Genomic DNA, 22,740 nt, shown 5'->3' with positions numbered 1-22,740 from the left:
ACTGTGCTTTGGAAGTAGTGGTTTGTTACAGTGCATACACCCAAGCAGAAAATGAGGAGCGTAACATGCATGTGACCGTGATGCTCTGGAGCATGCTGGGCTTTCCTCTATGACAGAAATAAACCCTTCACAAAGCGGTCAGGTTAAGGAGACTCTGCCAGTGTCATCTGATTTCTTTCTGGATTTTGCCAATTCTACCTTTCTCTAGTATAGAAAAATATAAATAATGGAAACATATTTCTGCATTCCTTGTTCAGACAAATATGAATATGGTAATAACCGTCAGCAGTTATAGGTTTATAGGGAATGAATTATGACAATTCAGAAGAGCCACAGCATTGACTTGAGGAGGTTCCAGGGAATCCTACATGTCAGCTGTCCACAAACAGTATCTGGAAAGTCCAGTCATTCCCATAAACACGACAGTGCCTGTAGACATGACAGGATACTGCTAATACACTCATGATCACATCAGACTTGTCAGAAATACTAAAACCACCTTCAAATGGCAACCCAATGGAAATGCACAGCACATTTTTCAGGAAGTCCAGCCCCATCTGCAGACACAAAGATAATGCAGACTGATGCTACAAGAAGTGTTCGTTCTCAGAGCATGCTGTAGAAAATGCAGGCAGAAGCTCCTGGTGATGTTCAGAAATATAAAAGGTTTTACTGAAAAATAGTATTTTCCAAAGTGATGATGTGATAGGATCACTGCCATGATCCTGTCATGGCAGGGTGGTGCTTTTCCACAGAATTCCTGGCTCTGGGGAGTGCCACAGCATTGCTAAGCGGGACTGTTAACTTGCCTTGCCCTCTTATGAGGCTCACATACTTGAAATGTTAGCCCCCTGGAGCATCATGAAACCAGACAGACTGTGTCTCTCTCAGTAGAAGTATGTAAAGAGAGATTATCAACAGAGAAAGATGTCATATCTGCTGCTGCCTCTGGTCTGCTACTACAAGGCAAAAGCCCCATCAGAATGAGGAGGAGGCAGGAAGAGAAGTTTTAGTGAAAAACTGTGCTAACATTGGCTTTCTCTGGCTAAGCACATATTTGCATGGGTTGTGTATTACAGATATACAGGGGAACACTATTCTGAATTAGGAAGGAGATTGTCAAACATGCTTTAGTGTTATTAATGCACCTGTCGAAAGGTGCTCTTCTGTGTACTTTTTTTCCCCTATATATACATGGTTTAAGGATTACCTGCCCTAACTAAGCATTTCTGTCTTTTTCTTCTCTGACCCTTACCACTAACTCTGTTAAGATCTCTCACCTGTTTTGGGATCATAGACTAAGATCAGTGAAATGAAGAAGGTTAAAAACAACATAGAAAGAAAATAAGATATTTTTATTTTTTATCAAGTCACTTTGGTTTACCACCTCCAACAGTGGTACTGACACAGCTGTAGAGGTAAAAAGATCCTGACTATGATATTCTTTGTGAGCATTGAATTGGAAAGCCAGAGGTGTGAGGTGGGAGTGCTTGACCTATCAAACCATTTCAGACCACAGGACAACATCAGTATATGAAAGATGCCTTAAAAACGTGGACTAGCACTTACAGCAGAGAAACTCGGTGAAGCTCTTTTTCTCCCCTTTTTTCTTTACTCTGTTTCTGACAAATTTAATTCCTAAGCAGCCACTTTTCCCAAAGGTACATGGAACAGAATGTTGAATAAATGCCCTGTTAAAAAAAAAAAATACTTATGGCTGCAGTCAAAAAAGTTGCACATGGGAACAGTAACACACCATTGCTATGCTGCAATTTGATGCTAGGTTTGGTCAACACAGAGTCTAGCATGTCACACTTACACATGAGAAGGCATTATCATTACTGACATTCTTTTCTTGCTTGAATATAATATTGTGATTTTGTGGCTGCTGCTGCTGTTGGTTCTTTGTGAAAAATAAAAAAAAAAAAGGCAAAAAATCTATAAGCTGATTACAGGCTCGTAGATCTTGTTCCTTAAAGTATTAATTCCTTCAGATTCTTTCTTCAACTTAAAATAGCTAATTACCTCAAATCATTCACAAACATCCTTCACAGAAATAAGTGGGAAAAACAGAGAGGATCTGGGAGGCTTTTGCACCTGCAAGTGTAAAATGAAGCACGTGGTAGACATTGCAGATGCATAACTTTCACAGCAATTTCACAGCATAAACAGTTGTTTTCATTGTGTTTGTTGCAACTTATATTCTCAGCAGCATTCTGTCAGTTAGTGATGTATTTATTTCGGTGTTTTGGTTGAAAAAGAAGATGACAGGAACAGTCTAGCATTCAGAGTTGCAACAATGAGTTTTTTCTTTGATCATTGCTTGATTTTTCTAGCACTGATACTGTGCTCAAACTCTTGCAGTGGTGTTTACGCATGCAAAATGACTACACTGCTGCAGTTGGTATCTTAAAACCATCATGAAGACCACCAGATAGAATAGCAAGAGCCACAAAGTCTAATCTGCATTAATATTAAAAAAATGCTTCATCATTGATGATGATTGTTTATTTTCACAAATAAAAACGATTTTACAAATAAAATACAGTTTAGCAGAATCAATAGCACGAAGAATTGCTTTTTTCCCCACTAAGAAAAAAACATTGTGTTATGTAACAAAAAAGTTACCATTGGCAAGTGGCAAATATCAAGCATGCGGCAGTGTTTTTAACTCAAATAAGCTCCATCCAGTACTCTGATAGGCTTCTAAGCAAGTTAAGATAGAAGGTTTTGTCAAATTAAGCTCTAAATATCAAGCACTTCCAATACCTTAGTTTGACACCCAAAAATGTTTTGAAAAATACTAAGAAAGTTGTGCAGAAGTGACAGACAATGAAGAAAAGTCAAATAACGTTTCATGAAGCTCCAAGACACACAATTTTTCTTCTGCAATCTCACCCCCATGCACAGCTGAAGGTTTACCTTCAGCACAAACACAGGTTTAGAATTTCTTGTGGGTCTTATTTCATCAATATTGTTTTTCCTATCCCATATCATCTTTGAAGCCTTTAATTTGTGTAATGAACTCACAGGTAGAAGGGCAGAAGAAATGGATGATCATAGGTTTTTTTTAAAAAACATCTCCACATAGCAAAAGCTTTAAAAAAACTGACCAGTGGAATCTCTTGAGATCCTACTGGCAAAGGCAGGACCAAGCAAACGTGTTAGCTGGCAACTGGTGAGTGAGAATGCATGCAGTGATTCCCAATGGTAGCAGGGGACTAGACCAGATGACCCAAGAGGTCAGTTCACTCTTGTATTTATGCTTATAATTACCACACATGTTTCATTATCTATTATTCTGTAGACTCAAGTTTGTATGCACCAATATAGCTTCACAGGACTCTGCAATATGGGGTAAAAGCAATACTTTTAGATATCACATGGCTAATACTGCTGATGGCAGCAGTCAAACAGTCTGAACACATTTTAGTTCCCTTTTCCCCTACCACTTCTTGCTTAATATCCTGAGGAGAGCAGTTTTCTCTACTGATCATGATAAAGAAACCCACAAGCGACATTCTTACGCAAACCCTCCCTGAGAAGCAGAACTCCTCTTAGCAAACCAGGCTGTTTAGGCTCTTAGACCAGGCTGTTAAGGTGATACACGCGTGGATTGTCACATTGAGGGAGCCAGTTTTTCTGCCTGTATCAAAATATCGGGGAGCTTTGCGGAATCCAGGTAAGCTGTTGTACATGTTTGTCTTAGAAATAAATGTGCAAAGTTCCAGAGAAGTAGAATCAGTACAAGGTATTACATATAACCTCATATAACTGGAAATTTTAACTTTAGATTTTACTTACGGTTAGTTGTGGAGTTGAAAAGATGCCAAGCTGACAAAATGGAGTTTTCTCTCTCTAAGTTTCACATTTCGTTCCCTGAAATTTTACTGAGAACATTCCTAATCTAAGTGATCTTTGTATTTTGAATAGCAACAGATATAGTATCATTTACAGGCAATTATTTTCTAGTAATTCCTTTTGCATTGTTTGTGGCTGGTTGAGTTGTGGGTGGGGTATCTTGAAATTTTAGAAACAGAGGCAGGAACTTTTCAGTGGCAGGAACTCATTTTTCTTCCTTGAGATTTGGAGATGTTACATTAATTTCACTGGAATAGCCAGAGTCAAATCAAAGATGTTCAGAAGGCAGTCACTGTATACACTATATATAAACATCGTTCTGACTAAAGAGGGATCTGCCTGCTGCATTTCCTGGGCAGGCTCACTAGAAAATTTACGTTATCCTGAAAGCTGTTGATTAGCATATGGGAAAAACAATTTTAAAAACCCAAATTATTAAGTATCATGAAACTCTGTGCTTATATAAAGCCATGTTAAAAAAAAATCGTAATTCTATTTCAGAAAGTTATATAAGTCTGTTTTTATTGGATAGAAGTTCTTGGTGGAAAGTTGAAGCTGCCAGGCTTCTGCTGTTGAAGACTGAGTTGCCAATTGTTGGTAGGGTGGGGTTTTTTTTTATTTTTACATAGACAGGTACCAAAAAGAAACCAGAAAATAAGACTGAAACTGTGTGAAACTTATCAGGACATAGGATGAAGAGATGGCCATGTATGGATAGATACTTTGGCTTCATGCATAGGCTGTGACAGCAATACTTTGGGACCAAGCTGGAATGTCATCTGGCTCTTCCGGACAAGACCTACACCTTCACTAGTTCTTATCTCAAACTGACCTGGAGTGGATGAACTGTATTATCTTCTCATGTCCCTGCAATATGATGTAGTTAGTCTTATGATTAGGTAAAAGATGAGAAAAAATGACAGGAGAGGGACAACAAAAGTGCAGAGGAATGCACAAAGGAAAAGGTAAAGAATACAGTGTGATCAAGCTGGAACACCATCTTGTCTAATTTTGACAACGTGTCCTTGTAAGTGTGCTGGTTTTGTCTTGCTGGTGTTAGAGGGATATGTGAAACGATGTTCTCAGGACAATGTAGAGGCTGTCAGCCTCTCAACAGGGAATCCTTTAGATTTGTAATTATCCTTTCCATCCCACAGACTGCCTTTCAAAAAAACCCTCAGACAGCAGAATAGCCTGGCTCTTCATTATTTATCATCTTATTAGAGCTTGTTTCTCTTGTATACCAACCATTATATTAACAAGTTTGGACGGATGCTGTCTTTCTGCCTTCTTTTCGTACTTCCCTTTCTTACACTCATAGGTACAGAGTATTGCGACATCTTAACTCCACTTTCCAAATGCTGCACTCACTATTACAGGGAGTCTTTTTGAGTCATTATAACTAGACACAATGGGAAGAAAAGCAATGTGGAAATGATCTATCTGTTCTGGAAACATCAAAGTTGTATAACAATAATTCTGAAGTCTCTGTCTGGAAAAGGAAAGAGCCATGCAATAATTTATGACAAATTCAGAATGGCACTAGCATCTAAACAAGCAGCTAAACTCCCTCAAATCCACCAGTTTCAGAAGAACATGAATCAGGCCTGCATAAAGTTGCCAAATAATTTTCAGATCTACATTCTTCTGTAACTTTCATACTCCGTATTCCTAGCCTTTTCTGTCCAGTTCCTTATTCCTTATACCCTGTCCATGGGTCAGAGCTCAGTTCCCTTAGTGGTAATCAGCTTCTCTGGTTATTTCACTGTCACAAGTATTCATGAGCATACACACTTTTCCTCTTAAAGGGATAGCTTTACAATCTTTATTTCATTACTTTCTCGCAAACTTATCAAGATCTGATCCTGATAAAAGATCATATGTTTCTAAAAGGCCTGTTTAGACCCTATCATATAGGAATAGAAAAGAAAACATTACAAGTGAGAAGTGAAAAGATGGGTTGGTTTTTTTCCCTTACAACTCAGATCTGCATGTATTTTAAAGAATTGTACAACTCCTTGTACAGTCAACAGTTACATATACTTTGTTTGCTTAATTCAAGATCATATGCACACTCATCTCCTATCCCTTTCACTGATCCAGCATTGCTGTTTGAAGAAAGAGCAACCACAGGGGAAACTGAAGTGAAATGGCTTCACAGAGACTGGAAAGTAAATAATGACAACATATTTATGCCAAAACAAAACAAACATTTTTTGATTAGGCTGCCAGTTGAGACAGGAATGGTCACAGTAAATTCAGCAAGAATACAGTTGGAACCTTTGTTTTTCTTGTGTTCTCATTACACTGTACTTCTATACAGAAATGTGCAGTTATATTATAAATAATGGAGAATTTCACTTGTTTGCACTGAGGTAATGAAGATCTAGTTGCAGAAGAATTGTGTACAAGTGTATCTTGGTATGTATGTGAGTCTCTGTTGAAGGCAGTGGGAAGCTGGGAAAGCACTTTGTATGCAAGTCTCCTTGATGAATCTATGGCATGGGAACTAAAACCTGGGTATTGTTCTAGATTTGAGCAAACACATTTGAATAATGCAACCATCTCCTATCAAATTAAATGTTACTGAGTGCCTTATGTGCTGCTTCCAGTTTAGATCAGAAGCTGAAAAGCAAAAAATGTTTTGTATTGAGTTTCCCAATAGATCACAAAGAGAAAGTTCATAAAATACCCCAAGTACTTCTTGCATGAGACTCCTCTGTCCCACAGACACTCTGCATTTTAGAAGGGAAGGGTAGACTAAACTTAACCTCACTTCAGAATCTTTTCAAGTTCCTGTTCAATGATTTTCAGCCTAATGCTAATCTGTGTGCTAACAAAATAGGTAATGGCCACAATGATTCTTTTTCCCAGTTCCCCATCTGTCTACCTGGCCAGTCAGGCTGTGCATTAGAATCCACAATATGGCTTCTAGTATAACGTAGGTTATAAAAACAGGAACTGGTGACGTACGCTATAAAGAAGCAGAAAGATTTCATAGGGTTTCTTACTCTCTTCTGATTCCTAGTGTTACATTTACCACATACTACTCACTGTAAGTAAATGAGAGAGGCTACAATGCTAGTCACAAACCCTTCCACGTGCCTAGCACCTTTTCACTTTGAAAAGTCTGTAAATCTGCATGACTAGGGCAGGATTTGTTCACAGTACTGGGAAGAAATTTGTTAAAAGTAATCCATTCACAGTCCTAATGTGGCAGTAGTGAATGGTTCAGTCCGTATGAAAGCATGTATGAATGTAATTGATATTGCTATTACGAAGATGTAGAAAACTTCTCAGAAACCATTTATTATTACAAGAACAGTTTCTTCAAGGCCACCATTTCCAGCTTCCAAAAGACCTACATGCTGAAAGTCTCTTGTCCAGAATGTTCACATTTCTGTAGCTTGACACTGCACATTTTCTTACATTTCAAATGTAAGAGGTAGCAGAAGAATCGATTCATTACTATAACTTTCAGAAGACACGAGCTGCTGAGTTAGCCAAGCAGCTGATCAGATTGTAATTGATAAGTTCTGAAGACTTTAGACACTGAGGTAAAGTTCTAGTATCTCTGATGTTTTAGATTTTATTACAGAAGTTAAAAAAAAAAAAATCATTCATTCGTACAAAGTCAAAAGGCATCAGAGACAAAAGGGCTTGTTATTCTCTCTGGCATTGCAATTAGCTTAACTTTCTATGTAAGTGGGTAAAATCAGTGCTTTGTGAGGTATTGTGGGAAAAATCTTGAATCGCTAGTGATACATATATGTATCTCTGCAGCGTAATTTTGTGTGTGTGTGTGAGTGCATATGCGTCAACTAGCAGTAGATGGTTTGAACCTGATAATCTCTATAGTAAATGTGTACTTCCTCCCTTCCCTGTATGTGCAAAATATGGTGTTCTGCGGATAAGTTTCGTATACGATCTATCTTGTTTTGCCTGTATTTATTCTAAGTAACTTTGTAGTATAATACAAACAGTTTGGAAGGACTTTCTTGGTGACCCTGAAAGACTGGGAAAGCTAACTTGAAGTTGCAGAGGTCACTGTTAAAACTGTTCCAACATAACAGGTAATTCACGTAATGGCATACAATCAAACAGAAGGCAAAAGGAGCAAAACCCCAATCTAGAAGCTTTTGTTAATGAAGTAGAAACAATTACTGAGCGTCTGCTGAACTGTACTGGGTGAAGATACAATTAATTCTTCAACTTTCCAATTATTTTTTTTTCATATCCCTATTTATTGTGCATTGTAGTGATACTCCTTTGTTTCCAAACGAATCATCCAGAGCCCTTCATAGTTACAACATCCCTGATTTATACCATTAGTCTTACATTTTAGTTTTCACAAACAAAACAGATCTCACTGAAGTTGTGAATCAGATATGCCAATGCATCTGCCATAGCTGCACCCCTGCTGCTACTGCCGGCTGGGAAAGGACTCCCCCCTGCAGAGGGCTCCTGGACCCAAAGGTGGCCCCAGCCCAACACAGCGGGACTAGCTCACTCCCCTTTGCCCCCATTCTTCACCGCACTGAGTTTTAATTGTACTGCATTCCAATGTATTGAGGTTTTGCCCTTCAAATTAAAGACTGGTTCTGAAAGGTATTGAATAGGGCTGACCAATTAAAACATTCTTGAATGAAGCTGCGTTTTATCCACTTGGAATTGTTCAACTTTTTTTTTCCCCCCAAGAAGTATCTTTGACTGTATCTGGGTGTATTTTTTGTCATTTCTTCCTATTTTATTCCACATATTTTAATTTTCCTTCCACAAACGCAGTTTTTTGAGATACAAAATGGAGAAGAGACACAAGGACAAAATGTGGGCAAGGGGGTAGCAGCAGGGAAGAAAATTGCTGAGAAGGGAAAGAAAACCTGACACACACCTCAAACCAAAATTCTGTCTTCACAAAGGAACTTGTAGTGCTCCAGAGAGTTGGCAGCAATAACGTTAGCTTGGATCCAGGTTCTAGTACAATCTATGGTTCTCACTGTATGACATTCACATTTTTAGCAATGCATTAATTTTAAAGTAGTGTGTATTTTCTTATATTTATTAAGTGCTCAGTTCCCAATTCCAGAAATAAACAGAAATTATAATATGCCCAAAAGGAGTTGCATGACCGCTCTCTAAAGACAGTACTCCCACTGAAAATTTTTTAAAGATTGTATAACCAAAGCAAGAATATAACAAAATGCTCAGCTTCTCTAACCCTACAGGAAGATGTGCTACAATATCTCCACAGCCAATCAGCAGTACTACAAGCCTCAGACCAGGAAACTCTTTAAAGTACAGTATGTGTGAACATTGCAACGGGGACTTTCTCATTGCTGCTCTTTCTTTTTCTCTTCTTTATGCTCATAGGATGTCAAGGCAGATGTGAAATCACTCATGGCGAAATTTAACAAAGGTAGCAACCCCACAGAGGATACATCTGGTAACAGTCGACCTTTCAAAGTCCCAGGACAATTTATCCATACAGGATTACAGACAAAGAAAGCAGCACTTGAGAAATTTGCAAGTGAAGGAACTATATCTCCTCTTTCAGGACCCAGTACCCTCCACAAACCTGCTCATCCTAAGCCTCCTCTGGCAGCCAAGCCTTCAAATGACGATAAAACAGAGAAGGATCTAAAGTCCCCATGTTTGAAACCAGTGGCACAAAGGTTTGGGGTTCAGCTTCAGCCAACTAACAGAGAAAATGATGGAAAAGCTGGATGCACTAAACCCCCCACCAAAACCAGTGACCTGGCAAAAGAAGAACCAAAGCCTCTGTATCCTAAAATTGCAGGGAACAAGTTCCTTAACTCTGGTCCTCATGAGAAAGAAAAAAATCCTCTGGGGAAAAAAACAAATTCAAATTTTGTACCACAGGAAAGTGAGGCAAAACCAGCATTTTCAAAAGTAACTGCAGTTAAGGAAAAGTTCATGTCTGCAACACAAGCAAATGAGCCCAAGCCTTCTTTCTCTAAACCACGACTTGCACAGAAACCTTCTCTCAACCATGAGGTTACCCCCAACGAAGACACTTCTAATAAAAATGTGTTTCTGCAAAAAGGACTATCAAGCCCTAGACCAAATATACACTCATTTAAAGCAGCAAAGGAAATGGATGAAAATAGTAACCGTGCTGCAGAAGCTGCAGGCAGTAATTTTTTTAATATGGCTCTGAAACCTACTGGCCACTGGTCCAGCTTATCTCAAGGCAATCATGAAAATGTGGAGAAAAAGACTGAAGAAAAGGAAATGAATGCTGCCAAGAACATCCTTCTCAACAAAACCATCCAGGAAGAATCAGGTTCTTCTTCTAAGTTCCGTAAAATGAACACAGAGCTTGCTGCAGGAAGGTCATCAGGTGGATCTCAAGAGAAAAAGGATGGGAACAGGAGCTCAGGACCCCCTATGCAAAAATCCTTGCCCCCACTGTTCAGCCTGGGCCAACCCCCACAGAAGCCCAGCAGACCCCCCAGCGTGGACCTGGAAAAGTTCCGCAAGAGGATACCAAAAGACAGTGAGTCCTCTCGGTTCTTGCTTTCTTGGGTAATGGCCTTTTTATGCATTTAGTATCTAGTTCATTCCAGGTGGAACCCCCTCTTCTGTTCAGAAGTAACAAGACATGCATTAGAGAAGCCCTTAAAGCTTTAACTTATGTTTGTGTCTTTTCCGTACAGGACAGAAATCAAAATTATATTCTCCCTACCCCAGTGACAAAGTGTAGGATGAATGCTTTCTGTACTGGCTTTATTTGTTTTTCAAAACTACTGAGATGTAGCTATAATTTGTGTCAGGGAGTTTAAGTATTTTTCTCAACAGACAGTTAAGTCCTGACTTCCTATAAATGAGATGCTGATGTTGTGTCCCCTGTTCTCAACAGCAACTTCCTGGGTGCAGCTTGAGGGCCACCAAAATGATACGCTACAGCCTGTAGTAAACACACTTTTTTCTTTCTTTTTTGCCTTTCACAATGACTAATCACAGTGTGACCCTATAAGTTGCTGTATTTTAAAGTTTAGAAAGTTGCAAAATTACAGAATCAATTATTCCCGCATGGAACTCCATCAATTTTACACCCAGATCTGAATCCAGACTCAAAAAGCATATCCAGGACTTGGCATTTTCTGTTGAGTTTGCAGGACTTCAGTAGTGTGGCAATCAGTAGCATCTGAGGTTCTGCCTCACTATTTTTGTAAAGAACCAAGCCTCTGAACTTTCTGATGGTCATAATCCAGGCATGAACATGAAAGCCTATCACTAGGTATTTGTAAAATCTGAGATGGTCATGTGTGTGATGAGACCTTCTGTAAATACATTTGAAATACCTGGGAAGACACAAATCCCTGTGAAGAGCAGAAATTCCTGTGGCTCCACTCCCGCAGAGTTCTGCTTCAGCAATTTCGTTTCACTACATAAGAAAAGTTGCAACAACAATATAAGCTGTTTCTAAGGCACTCAAAATATGCCCTTGAAGATCTCATGTAAAAATGTAGTTTCCTGAAGTCTGATTCACGTATACACTGTCACCTCCTTAAAGAAAAGATCAGTTTTGCAGAGGTTCTGCATCTCCTTAATTGTCCCTTAAATCACCTGTATTTCAAACTTTAGGCTTAAGGTTTTTTCTCCAAAGGTTTTAGGCACTCAGACAACTCTAAAAACTTAAAATCAGCCACTGCAGTTGGAATGGGTGATGCCAATTGACATATTTGTATTACAAGTTTTATAAGAGCTGAAGGAGGCTTTCTCTTTTTTCTTACAGCACCAGGGGCTAGGAACTATGATTGCATAAGAAATTCTGATCACATTTTAAAATCAAATTTTTAAGTTGTATGGGTCCAGAGGAAACCTGTTCTTGATCTTGGTGCCTGAGAGAAAGGAGGACAGAAATTGAAATTTCTTATTGTATTAAATTTTTATGGGATTTTCTTTTTCTTTTCTTTTTTTTTTTTTTTTTTCTTTCCTTAATGCACTGCTGTCTGCACTGAGCTCAGGAACCAAAGAATATATTCAGTCCTCACATGTATTTTGTTAGCTCAAGTAAAATTAACTGTTTGTGTCCTGCAAGTAATTGTCAGGTGATACACACAGCTAAGTGATTTCTGATAATGAGGTGCATTTCACCTACGTTAGTCAGCCTTAACTATCTCTCTTAGATTAAGCAGATCAAACTGAAGGCTTAAATTTGCAGTGTAGTCAGAGGGAAAGGGAGATGCCCAATGCCATTTAGATGCCTAATGTAGCTGACAACAGATGCCCTGAATAGCTCCACACTGTGCATGTACAGTAATACACCAGGTACATTCATGTAATTTAATTGATACAGAATTTGCCCTTGTGCCTTCCATAATTAGAATACAGTACAACTTGTGTTTCAGCAGCTTTGAATACACATAAGACTGGTCTTCCTGAGACCGAAGACATTCAAAGGGGTTATGATTGGATGAAAAAACTGAGAGATTACTTTCTTTAAAGACAAAAAGCCATACTAAAAACACAGTGTGCATGCAACTATATGTTCTGTTATTATTAATTCCACTCAAAATAGAAGTGTATCAGTAATATAAAATGTACTTTCCTGTCAGCTGCTACATTCTGGTTTTCCTGTGTCACACTACGGTTATGGTAATTTTCTCAAAAATCCATGATCAGGGCCAGATCCTTAAATGGTGTAAATTTGTGTACCTCTTTAAAAGAGGTATGCCAATATGCGACAGTCTGAGCAGTTGACCCTTCTCCACAGAACACTGTTCAGCATGGTGAGCTTTACTTGAGTGCCCAGAGCAGTCTCAGAATGGAAAGGCAGCATTTTCAGCAAATGCTCTGATTAAATAAAAACAGTAAGAGCTTTGCTAGCTAAAACTTCAAGAAATCGTAGCAAAAGCTGGAAACACCCAAAACTGCAATTTATTTTTTTTAAATACATTTTTTAGTGTATTTTTAAGTAATTAATGGAGGAATTACTTTATTTGTTTGTTTGTTGTTTATTCCATTATTTAATATTTTTTCTCATTTCTGTGCAGTTACAGACACAGAGCATTTTCTTACCCTCTTTTTGTGTTCCTAACCTGAAGTTCAGATATATTTCTCCTACATGTTTAAAATTAATACTGTGAACACAGCTGTAAGGATAATACCAGAACTTTTGCTAGAAGGAGGATCTCCAGTTGTCACTAACCAGCACTAGGGTAGCCACTGGCCTAGATGAGTTGCACTGGGAGCATGAGCTAAGGATGGAGCTGCACAGTGTGGTGGCATAGGCTGTTCTCCAAACTTGTTGCAAAATACACACCCAGCTCAGTAGAACGGAAGGATCAGATATGGTCTTCTCTCCTTCACAGTCTTTGGGTCAGGGCAAGAAAGATTTAGAAACCACATCAATATGAAGGTGTTTATAGTGGCCCTGAATTTCAGCCTTCCTCTCTAGAGCTGGCATGTAGACCTTGATGTTCTGTTTGGCTTTAATTAACAGGCCTGATTTCTTTGTGACTAGAACTCTCCTTAGAACCATTCTGGTGGAGAGACCACATGTTCTAGAGTGAATCCTGAACAAACTCATTTTCAGCTCAAGTTATTCAGTGCTGTTGGGTTTCTTGGAACGTTATATTTGAATAACAAAACCTACCTGCTTTGGAAGGGTAGTTAAACTGAACTTTTTTTTTTTTCTTTTTTCTTTTTTAACTGTCATTTCAAGAATCGAAGTCATGTCAGGAAGATGCCACCCCCACAGCAGAAATTCTTCCTGCTCATTAGTTTGTCCTGATAAACAGCAGCTTGCCATAGTTGCTTAATTTGCCACTGTGATTCGGGTGCTGAGTAAAAGAAGAACAAGCAAATGGAAATGGTTTTCCCACTCGACAAAGCTTTCTGAGATCTAGTCTTTCAGGGGTTTTGATCTGCACTAGGGAAAAAGTTGGGCCTTGTGTTATCTTTGAGAAAAGCTCCACACGTGGCGATTGTTACACTCGTGTTAGGGGCATGTGCCTAGGCTGCAGAAAACCTTGTATTGCCTGATTTAAACCAGCAGTTTGAACTCTGCTTTCCCAGAAGTATCAATCCATCCCTTTTTGTTTGGTGGTTATCCTTTCTTATGAAAGCTACTTTACTGTTTTTTTGTAATCAGGTAGTCACTGTGCATGAAATAACTTTAAACATTAGAGGCTGAAGGACTTGCCTTAGTGCAGCACCCTTAGTCATGTGTGGGAGAAAGGTTTAAACTGTCATCCATGCCAGCATGGATACTAAGGGATGCTGGTTTTGTGTTGGCCTTGCTTTGGTTTAGAAATTTTCATCTAGTCCTGAAAAACTTTTCTTGATAAAACTTCTGCAGATACAATTGTCTTGCTGAGGAGATTTGACTATTGATACATTAACATTCTCCGCTGAGGGCAGGCTTTAAGAAATTCCTGTCTGGACCTGTGAATACATGGCACTCCGGTAGAGTCCTGTGTTATGTCCCATTACAGCAATTTTCCCAGAGAGTAGATCATACTTGTGTCAGCTCAGAATCAAGGAGATACATGTGCTTTCTAGATTCAGAAAATAATACTAATGGTACTGTTTCGTAATAAACACCTGAAGTTCAAACAGGGTTTTGTGAGAGAAAAGAAGGGAAGCAAAGTCATTTTGTTGACGGTTTTCCCATGTGAGGCCACAACCATGCTGTTGCTTTCAGAGGATAACTGCACCTGGGCTGACCTCGGAGGAATCGTGCATGTGCAGCCGGCCACCCACAAGCCAGCTGAAGGCTCAGGGTCCCTAGCGCTCTAAACACCTCTGAATGCCTCATGAACAATCAGCGCTGGGGCTTCAGCTAGGGAGACTATTTTGAGCTGTACTGGGAAAAACGAAAGGAAAGTGGTACTGAATCTAGGAGAAAAGAAGGCAAGTGAGAAAATTCTTACAATCTGTAATTTGGGTTATGGTTGTGTCTGCAGTCCTTGCTGAGGTTCTGTTCTGTGATGAATTGCATAGCCACACAGTGACATGGCTATTTTGGGTAAGACAACCTGAGGGAATGGAGGAATTAGAATTAGAGGTGCATTGTCAAAATTATCACAACAATCTGTTGGCAAAGGACACTCCCAAAGGACAGCAAATGTCTTAACTGTCTTTGCAATGCCCCGTAGAGCCAGTCAGTTGTGCTCTTACTTGCTGGCGAGATGAAACAGTGGTTTCCAAAGTTATAAACAGGGGACTTGTCTTAATCACAGCTGTTTAGTGCAGATTCTGGACTTAAAAGCTCAGTGTAGGTTTTCTTTTTATATCTCGGTGCTAAATTGGATTAAGTTATGCAACAGCTCAGTATTAAGGCATAAGGGGATAAAAAGAATTGTAAATTGAGCTAAACACTCAGTTTCTAAGACAGATTAATCTAAAATTAGGTGATGATATCCAAACAACATTGTTCAGGCTGGGATGAGGGTAGCTGTGTGTGATGATGTGATGCCTCAATTTGCACAGGTGAACTATAGCGTACCATAAAACTCTGTACGGGTCAAGAAAGTGCCAAAATGGTGATTTCAGAATAGCATGATAATTATGTGCAATTATGTGCCTGGACTTTGCTACATTGCATTTTAAGTAATACCAAAAATGCACTGAGGTGAGATTATTTGTGGGAATTTGAAGACTTCAAGGCTTTCTACCTAGTCTTTTATGAGATTTCTTGATACTGATGTCTATTATTATTGGTCCCTCATACATTCACCAGAAAACTATGGAAGCAAGGTTGAAATTACAATCACACATATCTGTCAAAAACTTAACTTCGCTGGATCTGCTTAACTTTGTTGGATCTGCTTGAAAGCAACTACAAAGTCTGGATGAGAAGCTGTAGGTAGTTTTTAGTGGAAATGACTGCAAAACTTCTTAGCTTTCCTCTCCAGACATTCCTTGCTCTCCTCCTCTGAAAGTGAGAGAACCCAAATGATTTGTCTTTCAGCAGCATTATACTGAAATATTTTACTCTTCTGAGAAACAGGAGAATCATTTTTTTAAGTTTCTAGAACTGAAGAATAATGCTCAGCTGAAATACAGTCAAATGGTGTATTTATCATGAAAGTCAGACCACAGCATGTGAAATGTCACACAACATACATAGTTTGGTACAAGTGCAATGAAATCCCCTGTGTGGGTCTGACCCCAAAGATGTCTTGTTCATGGGACTGGTATAAAGTCAGCTTCAAGATTTCTAATTTCATTATTATTTCTTTGGTCATCTTTCAGTAGTTCAACCTGTAAGTTCCAAAAGACCAGCTGAATTAGATTTCACTCAGTCTTTTTGCTCACATCTTCATTCTCCAGTTATAATTAGACACACCATAACTATAGAATATGCATGCAAGACTAGATTTTTCAATAGGCAAAGAGTGGACACATGCTTTTAGTCTGCTTCAGTCAGAAAGAAATTTTTTCAGATTTTTTAAGAGCCTCCCCAGCAATGAATATTAATGCTATGGAGAAAACCCTGCCACACTGAAGTTTTCAGAGCATTGTGTTTAATTTGTCAAGGATTTGCCATATAGTTATGCTAAAATATGTGGACAAGACTAAAAACTAAACTGCTACTATGGTTTACAGCACTGAAGAAGATGAATCACTGCAATTTAAACATTCTGATAGAAATATGAATGAGACAAGTTATCTATCTGACTAAGGAAAAAGATAAATCTAATCCAAGTTAACAGATAAAATAATCTTGAGGGAAATCAACATTCAGTATTTCCCTGCAGAAGATTGTTCTGGGTACAACTTGCTGTTGTGCATTAGGAAGCAAAAGTACACATGAAAACATTGCAAATTAGTATTTAAATTCATTGCCCTTGATTATTTCCTTAGCTAAAACAGTCTGCAATATCTTCCAAGTAACGTAATGTATGTTTTTATTCTAAAATAAATTAAATGTATCCACCAACAAACTACCAGAGGACAGTTCTCAGTTGTGAATTTTCATAGATTCTGTCATCGGCACATTCATAGATCTTCCTCTAAGTATCTCCATTTTTGTTTGTTGGGCCTTATGTGGCACACTTGTTCCCTTCCAGAAGATATGATTCTATTAAAATTAGCAGTAAGGTATGGATTGTTTATATCATAGTATGGAAGCACAGAAATATGTTTTTCTCATGTATACACTTGTTATAGTCTACATATGAATTCTAGAGTCATCTTTGCACTTGACTCCACTAAGTCCCATTGATTTAGCTATAATCATTGCTGAGTGGATACTTCAGAATCTAGGATGCAAAATTTAGGACTCTGAAGATAAACCATGCAAATGCACTGCTAATTTTGTTGAGTAAGCCTAACCAATCACTAGCAAATCCAAACTGCAAACCCACTGATACACAGTTTGAATTCTTCTGAGCCCACTTCTGGTTAGAATCAAAGTATATGCCTAATGTATTGTCTCAAAAGGTCTGGACTTCTGCAAAGGAGTGAATGAAAAACATGATGCATTATGCTGTATTATAAATGTGTCCACTGTCCAGCAGTAGATGGGTTTAACACAACACCTTTGGAATTACACCACATACAAAAGGAGTCTTTGTGAAGGAGTGTTGAGAATACTAGTTAGAAAGGAGAATTTAAAAGGAGGGGAAAAATACTCCTATGTCTTTATCATGGAAAGTGACAGAAAGGAAACTGCTGGAGAGAAAACAGTAAAACTGATGGAATTGAGTAATTCTGTGTGTTTAATTATGTTTCCCTGTTTTAGTTTTTGAAATCTTGTTATTTCCTACACCTATTTTGATTCACATGAAGAAATACTTCTGATGAATCTTCATCATTTGGTTGCATTACATGGATCACAGTACACCAGTAGCTTTACTGTACCAAAGCTGAAACTATTCTGAAACCTATCCATACCCAAATGTCAATATAAAGTATATTAATAATTTTAATTTAGAGGTCAGTAAGAATGATATGAACTGGCTGAAACTTTCCCATTCCTTAAGTTGATACAAATTTTGCTGAAAATCTACTTTGCAAATAATTGTAGCAATGAATTGTAGACAGCATATCACATTATTTTATAGATAGCTTTATGGTAAAGTTGAAAAAAAAAATATTTCCCATATATGCAAAAATATTGTGGTGATGAAGTTCTGGACACATTGCTGGTACCATTGTTGGAGAATGCATTTTAAACCCTAAAGGTTTTGTGTTTCACTAGCTCAAAAAAAAATGCTTTGTAGTCTGTTTACTGATAATTACAAGAAAGTTTGGCCCATGCTTCTCATATATCTGAAGTTTGACACATACTGAAATTTCTATTTTAGCTGGGAAGTCTTAATTTCTCTGTATGATATAAGTAATATTTTCTTAGTGGCTCACAGATTTAAAACCTACCTATGCAGCATGGATAATGTTTCAATTTGAGACAATATATACAACACTGGAGCAAGTATTTCCATCTTTTCATTTCCTGGACATATTTTGGTTCACAGGAAGGAACACTTTTAATGCATCTTCATCATTTGGTTGCATTACATGGGTAACAATGCACAAGTTAATAAATTAATTTAGTTAGTCATCCAAATAGTTCATCACAGGAAACAGCCAGTCATTCCTGAAAGCTTTGATTTTAACTATTAAATACTAAAGTAAAAATTCAACATTAATAGAGAAAAACAAAATATTAAGCATTTCTTAGTAAAGATGTCAGGAAGCTTTTGAAAATGTATACTAACAAGTAATTTTATCCTAAAAGGTTAATTTTATTAACGAACATTTCTGTGTTCATCAGACAACCCTCCTAAAATGTGTGCATTTGGAACAATGATGTTCCTTATTTGCAGATCCTGAAGAAAAATTGTGCAAACCTCCACTATTTCAATGCAAGACTTAGTCACATGGGAATTTTTTATGCAACTGATGTTTTATATATCAGCGTTTATACTCCTATGATTAATTTTTAACTAGAATTTCATGCTATGTATGATGTAATTATTTTTCAGATGGCATCATGGGTTTATGAAATTATCAACCCCTTCAGTAATTTATTGGTTTGGGAAATAAATAGTTACATTTTAAGTACATTTCTTTCAGTACATATTTTTTTGCTTGCCTTCGCATCATGGTATGCATTTTCATTTGCCTTTCCTTTCAAATATAAATGATTTATCAAAGATTTATTTTAAATTATTGCTATCTTACATGTCCTCCATCTCTGAATACTTCAGATTGCTGTTCTTTTTTCTTGCCTATGAAATGATACCATGCAATATAAAATTAACTGGCTCAGGTTTATAAATATTTCTAATTAAGAAAAAAAGCAATCATTAAAGCTTTCTATCAGATAATGAGAAGTTTCACCTATAGTTCAATTTGGAATTAATTTTTGTATTCCCCTGTAGATAAGGATAGGCTTCTGCAAATAATTATACATCTGTAGTTTGAAATCACTTTCCTTATGCCAGTCAGCACTGCCCAGATGAAGTGTTCTGAAGTCTAACCTTAGATTTAGTCATCATGAAGCTCAAACCTGCAAGCTTCTACATACTGAAGTACTTTGGATGAAACCTGTGGGTTTTCTTTTGGGAATAAGATTATGTGCATGCTTAGTATTTTTCAGCTGTCAACCTTAAATGTAGATTTAGATGCTCACTTTCAGGTGTTGCTCATACTTCATCTGCTTGTCCCTACATTCTCACATAGAATGGTGAAAACCCACGACCAAGTATGTGGTCTAGGACTTACTATTTTTCTCTATGTCATTTCAAAAATATAAGGCATTGAATAGGTGTTAAATGTGATGTGAAATACCCTTGAGGCAGTGTGTGCCTCTGCTCTGGAAACAAGATTTCCCAGTTGAGATCAATGATAAGTTCTGCTTAAAAAAAGACAAATTCTCCATCTGCTTCAATCATGTTTTTCATGATGTATGAGCAACAATCAGCAAAGTAGTCTTAAAAAGTTCCCTTTTCCCTTCCTCAAAAATTACTCCTGGTTTTGGAGGTGATTTCATTTGTACAAAGCTCAAAAAGCAGCTTTACCATCTAACTGGGAGTAGAATCAGGAGAGATGAGGACAATAAAAGAAAAGAAAATTAAGAAAAGATTGTACCCAGGGATTTCTTAAAGTAGGTGCTGGACTCAGGGAGGGCAATAACCAAAAACTTTCAGTGGCCTTCATTTTCAAGGTGTGAGCAGTGTCCCCAGCAATTTTTGTGCCTCTGTTGTTACGGTATGTCTGTCAACAGCATCACCAAAAGCACTGAGCTTCAGTGATGTTGTAGGTTTACCTGCCTGCTTTGGGCAGCTCCAGAGCAGCATAATTGCGAAACCTGAAACTATGGCTTGTATCTGAACGAGTGTGTGGGTTAGGGAGCAGAGCACAGCTCTCTGCACATTATGAATAAAGTAGGAAGTGGGTGATCAGCTCCTGCAGGTGTTGTTGCACGTTCTTAGCAAACCCTCTGTAAAACCCAGAAAGCTCCCAGATCTTGCATGCAGAAATGGTGAAGTGTTCCACGATAAAACTGAAAACCAAGTTGCATTTGCAGGGTAGCTCAGAAGTATTTTGTTTTATGAAAGGATGCCACTTTAAAATACAAAACTTTTGACTGTGTAACTGCTTGAAAAATCCTGAAGTCTTTTTTTTGTAAAAACTAAATAAATTCATTAGCAAATGTAAAGTTCCGGGCATTTTTTGCCTGCAAAATGTTTCCTTGCAGTACCTGATCATTGCCAGGTTTTCTTTACATTCATAAAAGCAGGAGTCAACAGCTCCCTGCACCAGGGGTCAAAGGGAATAAGGTCTTGCCAAAGACCATACACTAGGCCAGAGAAAGAGAGGGGTTGTCTGCTTTTTAGGATATGCAGTGAAGAAACACTTTTCCCTTTGTGTGCGAGAGACTCCCTTGTTATGGAAGGGATTTTCTCACATATGTCTACTGCTGTATGTTTATGGTCAAGTAGGTACGATCAGACCAGTCTTGAAATGGAAGGTAGTGTGATATGCCTTGCTATTCAGTTCCAGTTTTGTTTAGTATGCAGTCTTGGACTAGAAATTTCTGGGTTGAGGCAATAGATAGCTTAGATGCTACAGTCTGATACCTTGAACATAACTAAGAGTTAAGCTTTTGCAGCTAAGTCTGGACTGTGTAGAAACTAGAGGCCAGACTGATGGACTTGCAAGAGAGTCTGTTGCTGATAAGATGTAATACAGCTGTTCTGAGCTAATTTGGATTTTTTTGAGCACTATTACTGGCTTTGAGAATTATTGCTGCAATACAGCCAAAGAGTGAGAAAAATATGAACAGCTGAAGCCAGACCACCCTCTGCCAGGATGGGATAGTTCCTTACTTCAAGGGAGATCTGTCATTGTTTCCAGTTAAAATCTTTGTGCCAAGTAATCCCATTCTATTGCATTCTAGTGGTGAATTGATCACCAGTGTTAGTGTCTTCAGCCAGTGGATGTTGAACTGCAGGTGTGAGTGTTAAAAATGTTTTTTCTTTCTTTGACTGCTCCTGTTCTGCTGAGGTTGCTAATTAGATACTGTGCTTCATCTTTGTGCCAGTCTCTCATCCAAGCAGTGGAACATCCTGGTATTTAGGGAGGGAATAAATGGAGACATGTCATTTAAGCTTTGTCAGTACTGGGGCCCATATCACCCTTGCACATGAGTCCAATCTATTTTATGATTTTGAAAAGGACTGGGGAGAACTGGCCATGGCCAAAATACTGGTTTGCCTAAGACTCCTATGCCACCAACTACTGTTTGTTGCATATGTTACTCCAGCAAGGACCCTAGGCAATGCTGAGATTTCCCTTTGATTTGCCACATATTTTGGTATTAGCAGCTCAGGACAGAGTAATTTAGTATCTCAGGACAGCACTGAAGATTTTAACAAAGTGAGAATTGGATGCCTTTTTCTTATCCTGCCCTGAAACTTGCTTTTGACTACAGAGAGTACATGGATTCCAAAAAGGGGAACTTATTTTCGGTTTTTTAGTAGTTTCTTTTTGAGTACACACAGGAGAGGCATGGAAATTATAGAGTACTTTTATATGCAGGTTGATTTCTCCAGAGGTTGTTGAACACAGAATACCTGGACATGAAGGGAAGATGGAATCTTTCTCTTTATGTTATGCTAGCTACCAAAAAGGTATCGGTATTTCCCTTTCACAAGACAGGAATGGCAAGGGTCAGAGTCACGTTTTACATCAAGACAACTTCAGTGTGTTGAACTTCCTGATAAATTAATATTCTCCAAGAAGGTAGGTCACTGCCTGTATGGAAGTTGTTTGAGAAGGTTTCGCAAGAACACAAAATAAGTGTTTTCACTGTTCCATGCGCAGTTCTGCTGCAAGTGCTGAAGCTCTGGGCATGATTAAAGAAGTTGGATACCACAAGCAACAGTGTAATGGGATATTTGGTACCTTCTATGGCAAGATTCTCTTGGCTGCTATACAGCTGCAGAGGTTTTGAGGAACTCATTCCTTTTTATTTGTTCTTTCATTTCTCTGTGAAGAGCTTCAGTTTCTGCATCTGTTTCTTCAGTGTAGCACAGCATGTGACAAAGCTGAGAATCCCAAGAAGAAAGAGGAGGCTATTTGGAAGCAGAGGTGTTAGAGGTCAAAGCTACCACACAGTGATGGTCCTTAACACTCTTTCCTGTGATGAGAGTGCTTTGGGCTCATGTGCAAGCCACAATGTAGTTTCAATTTGATTTCTTGTTCTGAGTGTCCAGAGGTGACTTCAGTTCCACTAGCTGCACAGACCTTTCCATGTCCTCAGAGTACCAACAGTCTCAGAGACACAAAAAGATGAAATTAGAATCAAAACTAAATGCTCCATTAAAATAGGAAACAAAACACTGCTGAGACATTGTGACAGCTTTGGCTCCACTGGCCTGGTGATAACAGCTTCTT

General features: G+C 38.3%; 1 protein-coding gene across 3 annotated transcripts in view; it reads left to right on the top strand.

The window, feature by feature from the left end:
* Positions 1 to 3,470: 3,470 nt before the first annotated feature.
* FYB1 (FYN binding protein 1) overlaps positions 3,471 to 22,740 on the top strand; it is a 49,879-nt gene continuing 30,609 nt past the window's right edge. For 2 of the 3 annotated variants that reach the window (XR_008730218.1, XM_027811319.2), the window contains exons 1-2: positions 3,471 to 3,682; positions 9,232 to 10,378. Coding sequence is in view for 2 of the 3 variants with exons in the window: in XM_027811319.2 (XP_027667120.2) it covers positions 9,259 to 10,378 (1,120 nt within the window). In the remaining variant the exon portion in view is untranslated. The remainder of the gene's footprint in view (positions 3,683 to 9,231; positions 10,379 to 22,740) is intronic. The other variant, XM_055699003.1, reaches the window with a different exon arrangement.

Source organism: Falco cherrug, chromosome Z (assembly GCF_023634085.1).
Source record: "Falco cherrug isolate bFalChe1 chromosome Z, bFalChe1.pri, whole genome shotgun sequence".
NCBI lineage: Eukaryota > Metazoa > Chordata > Aves > Falconiformes > Falconidae > Falco > Falco cherrug.
Note: the sequence above shows the minus strand (reverse complement) of the source record. Positions and strands in the feature narration are given on the sequence as shown.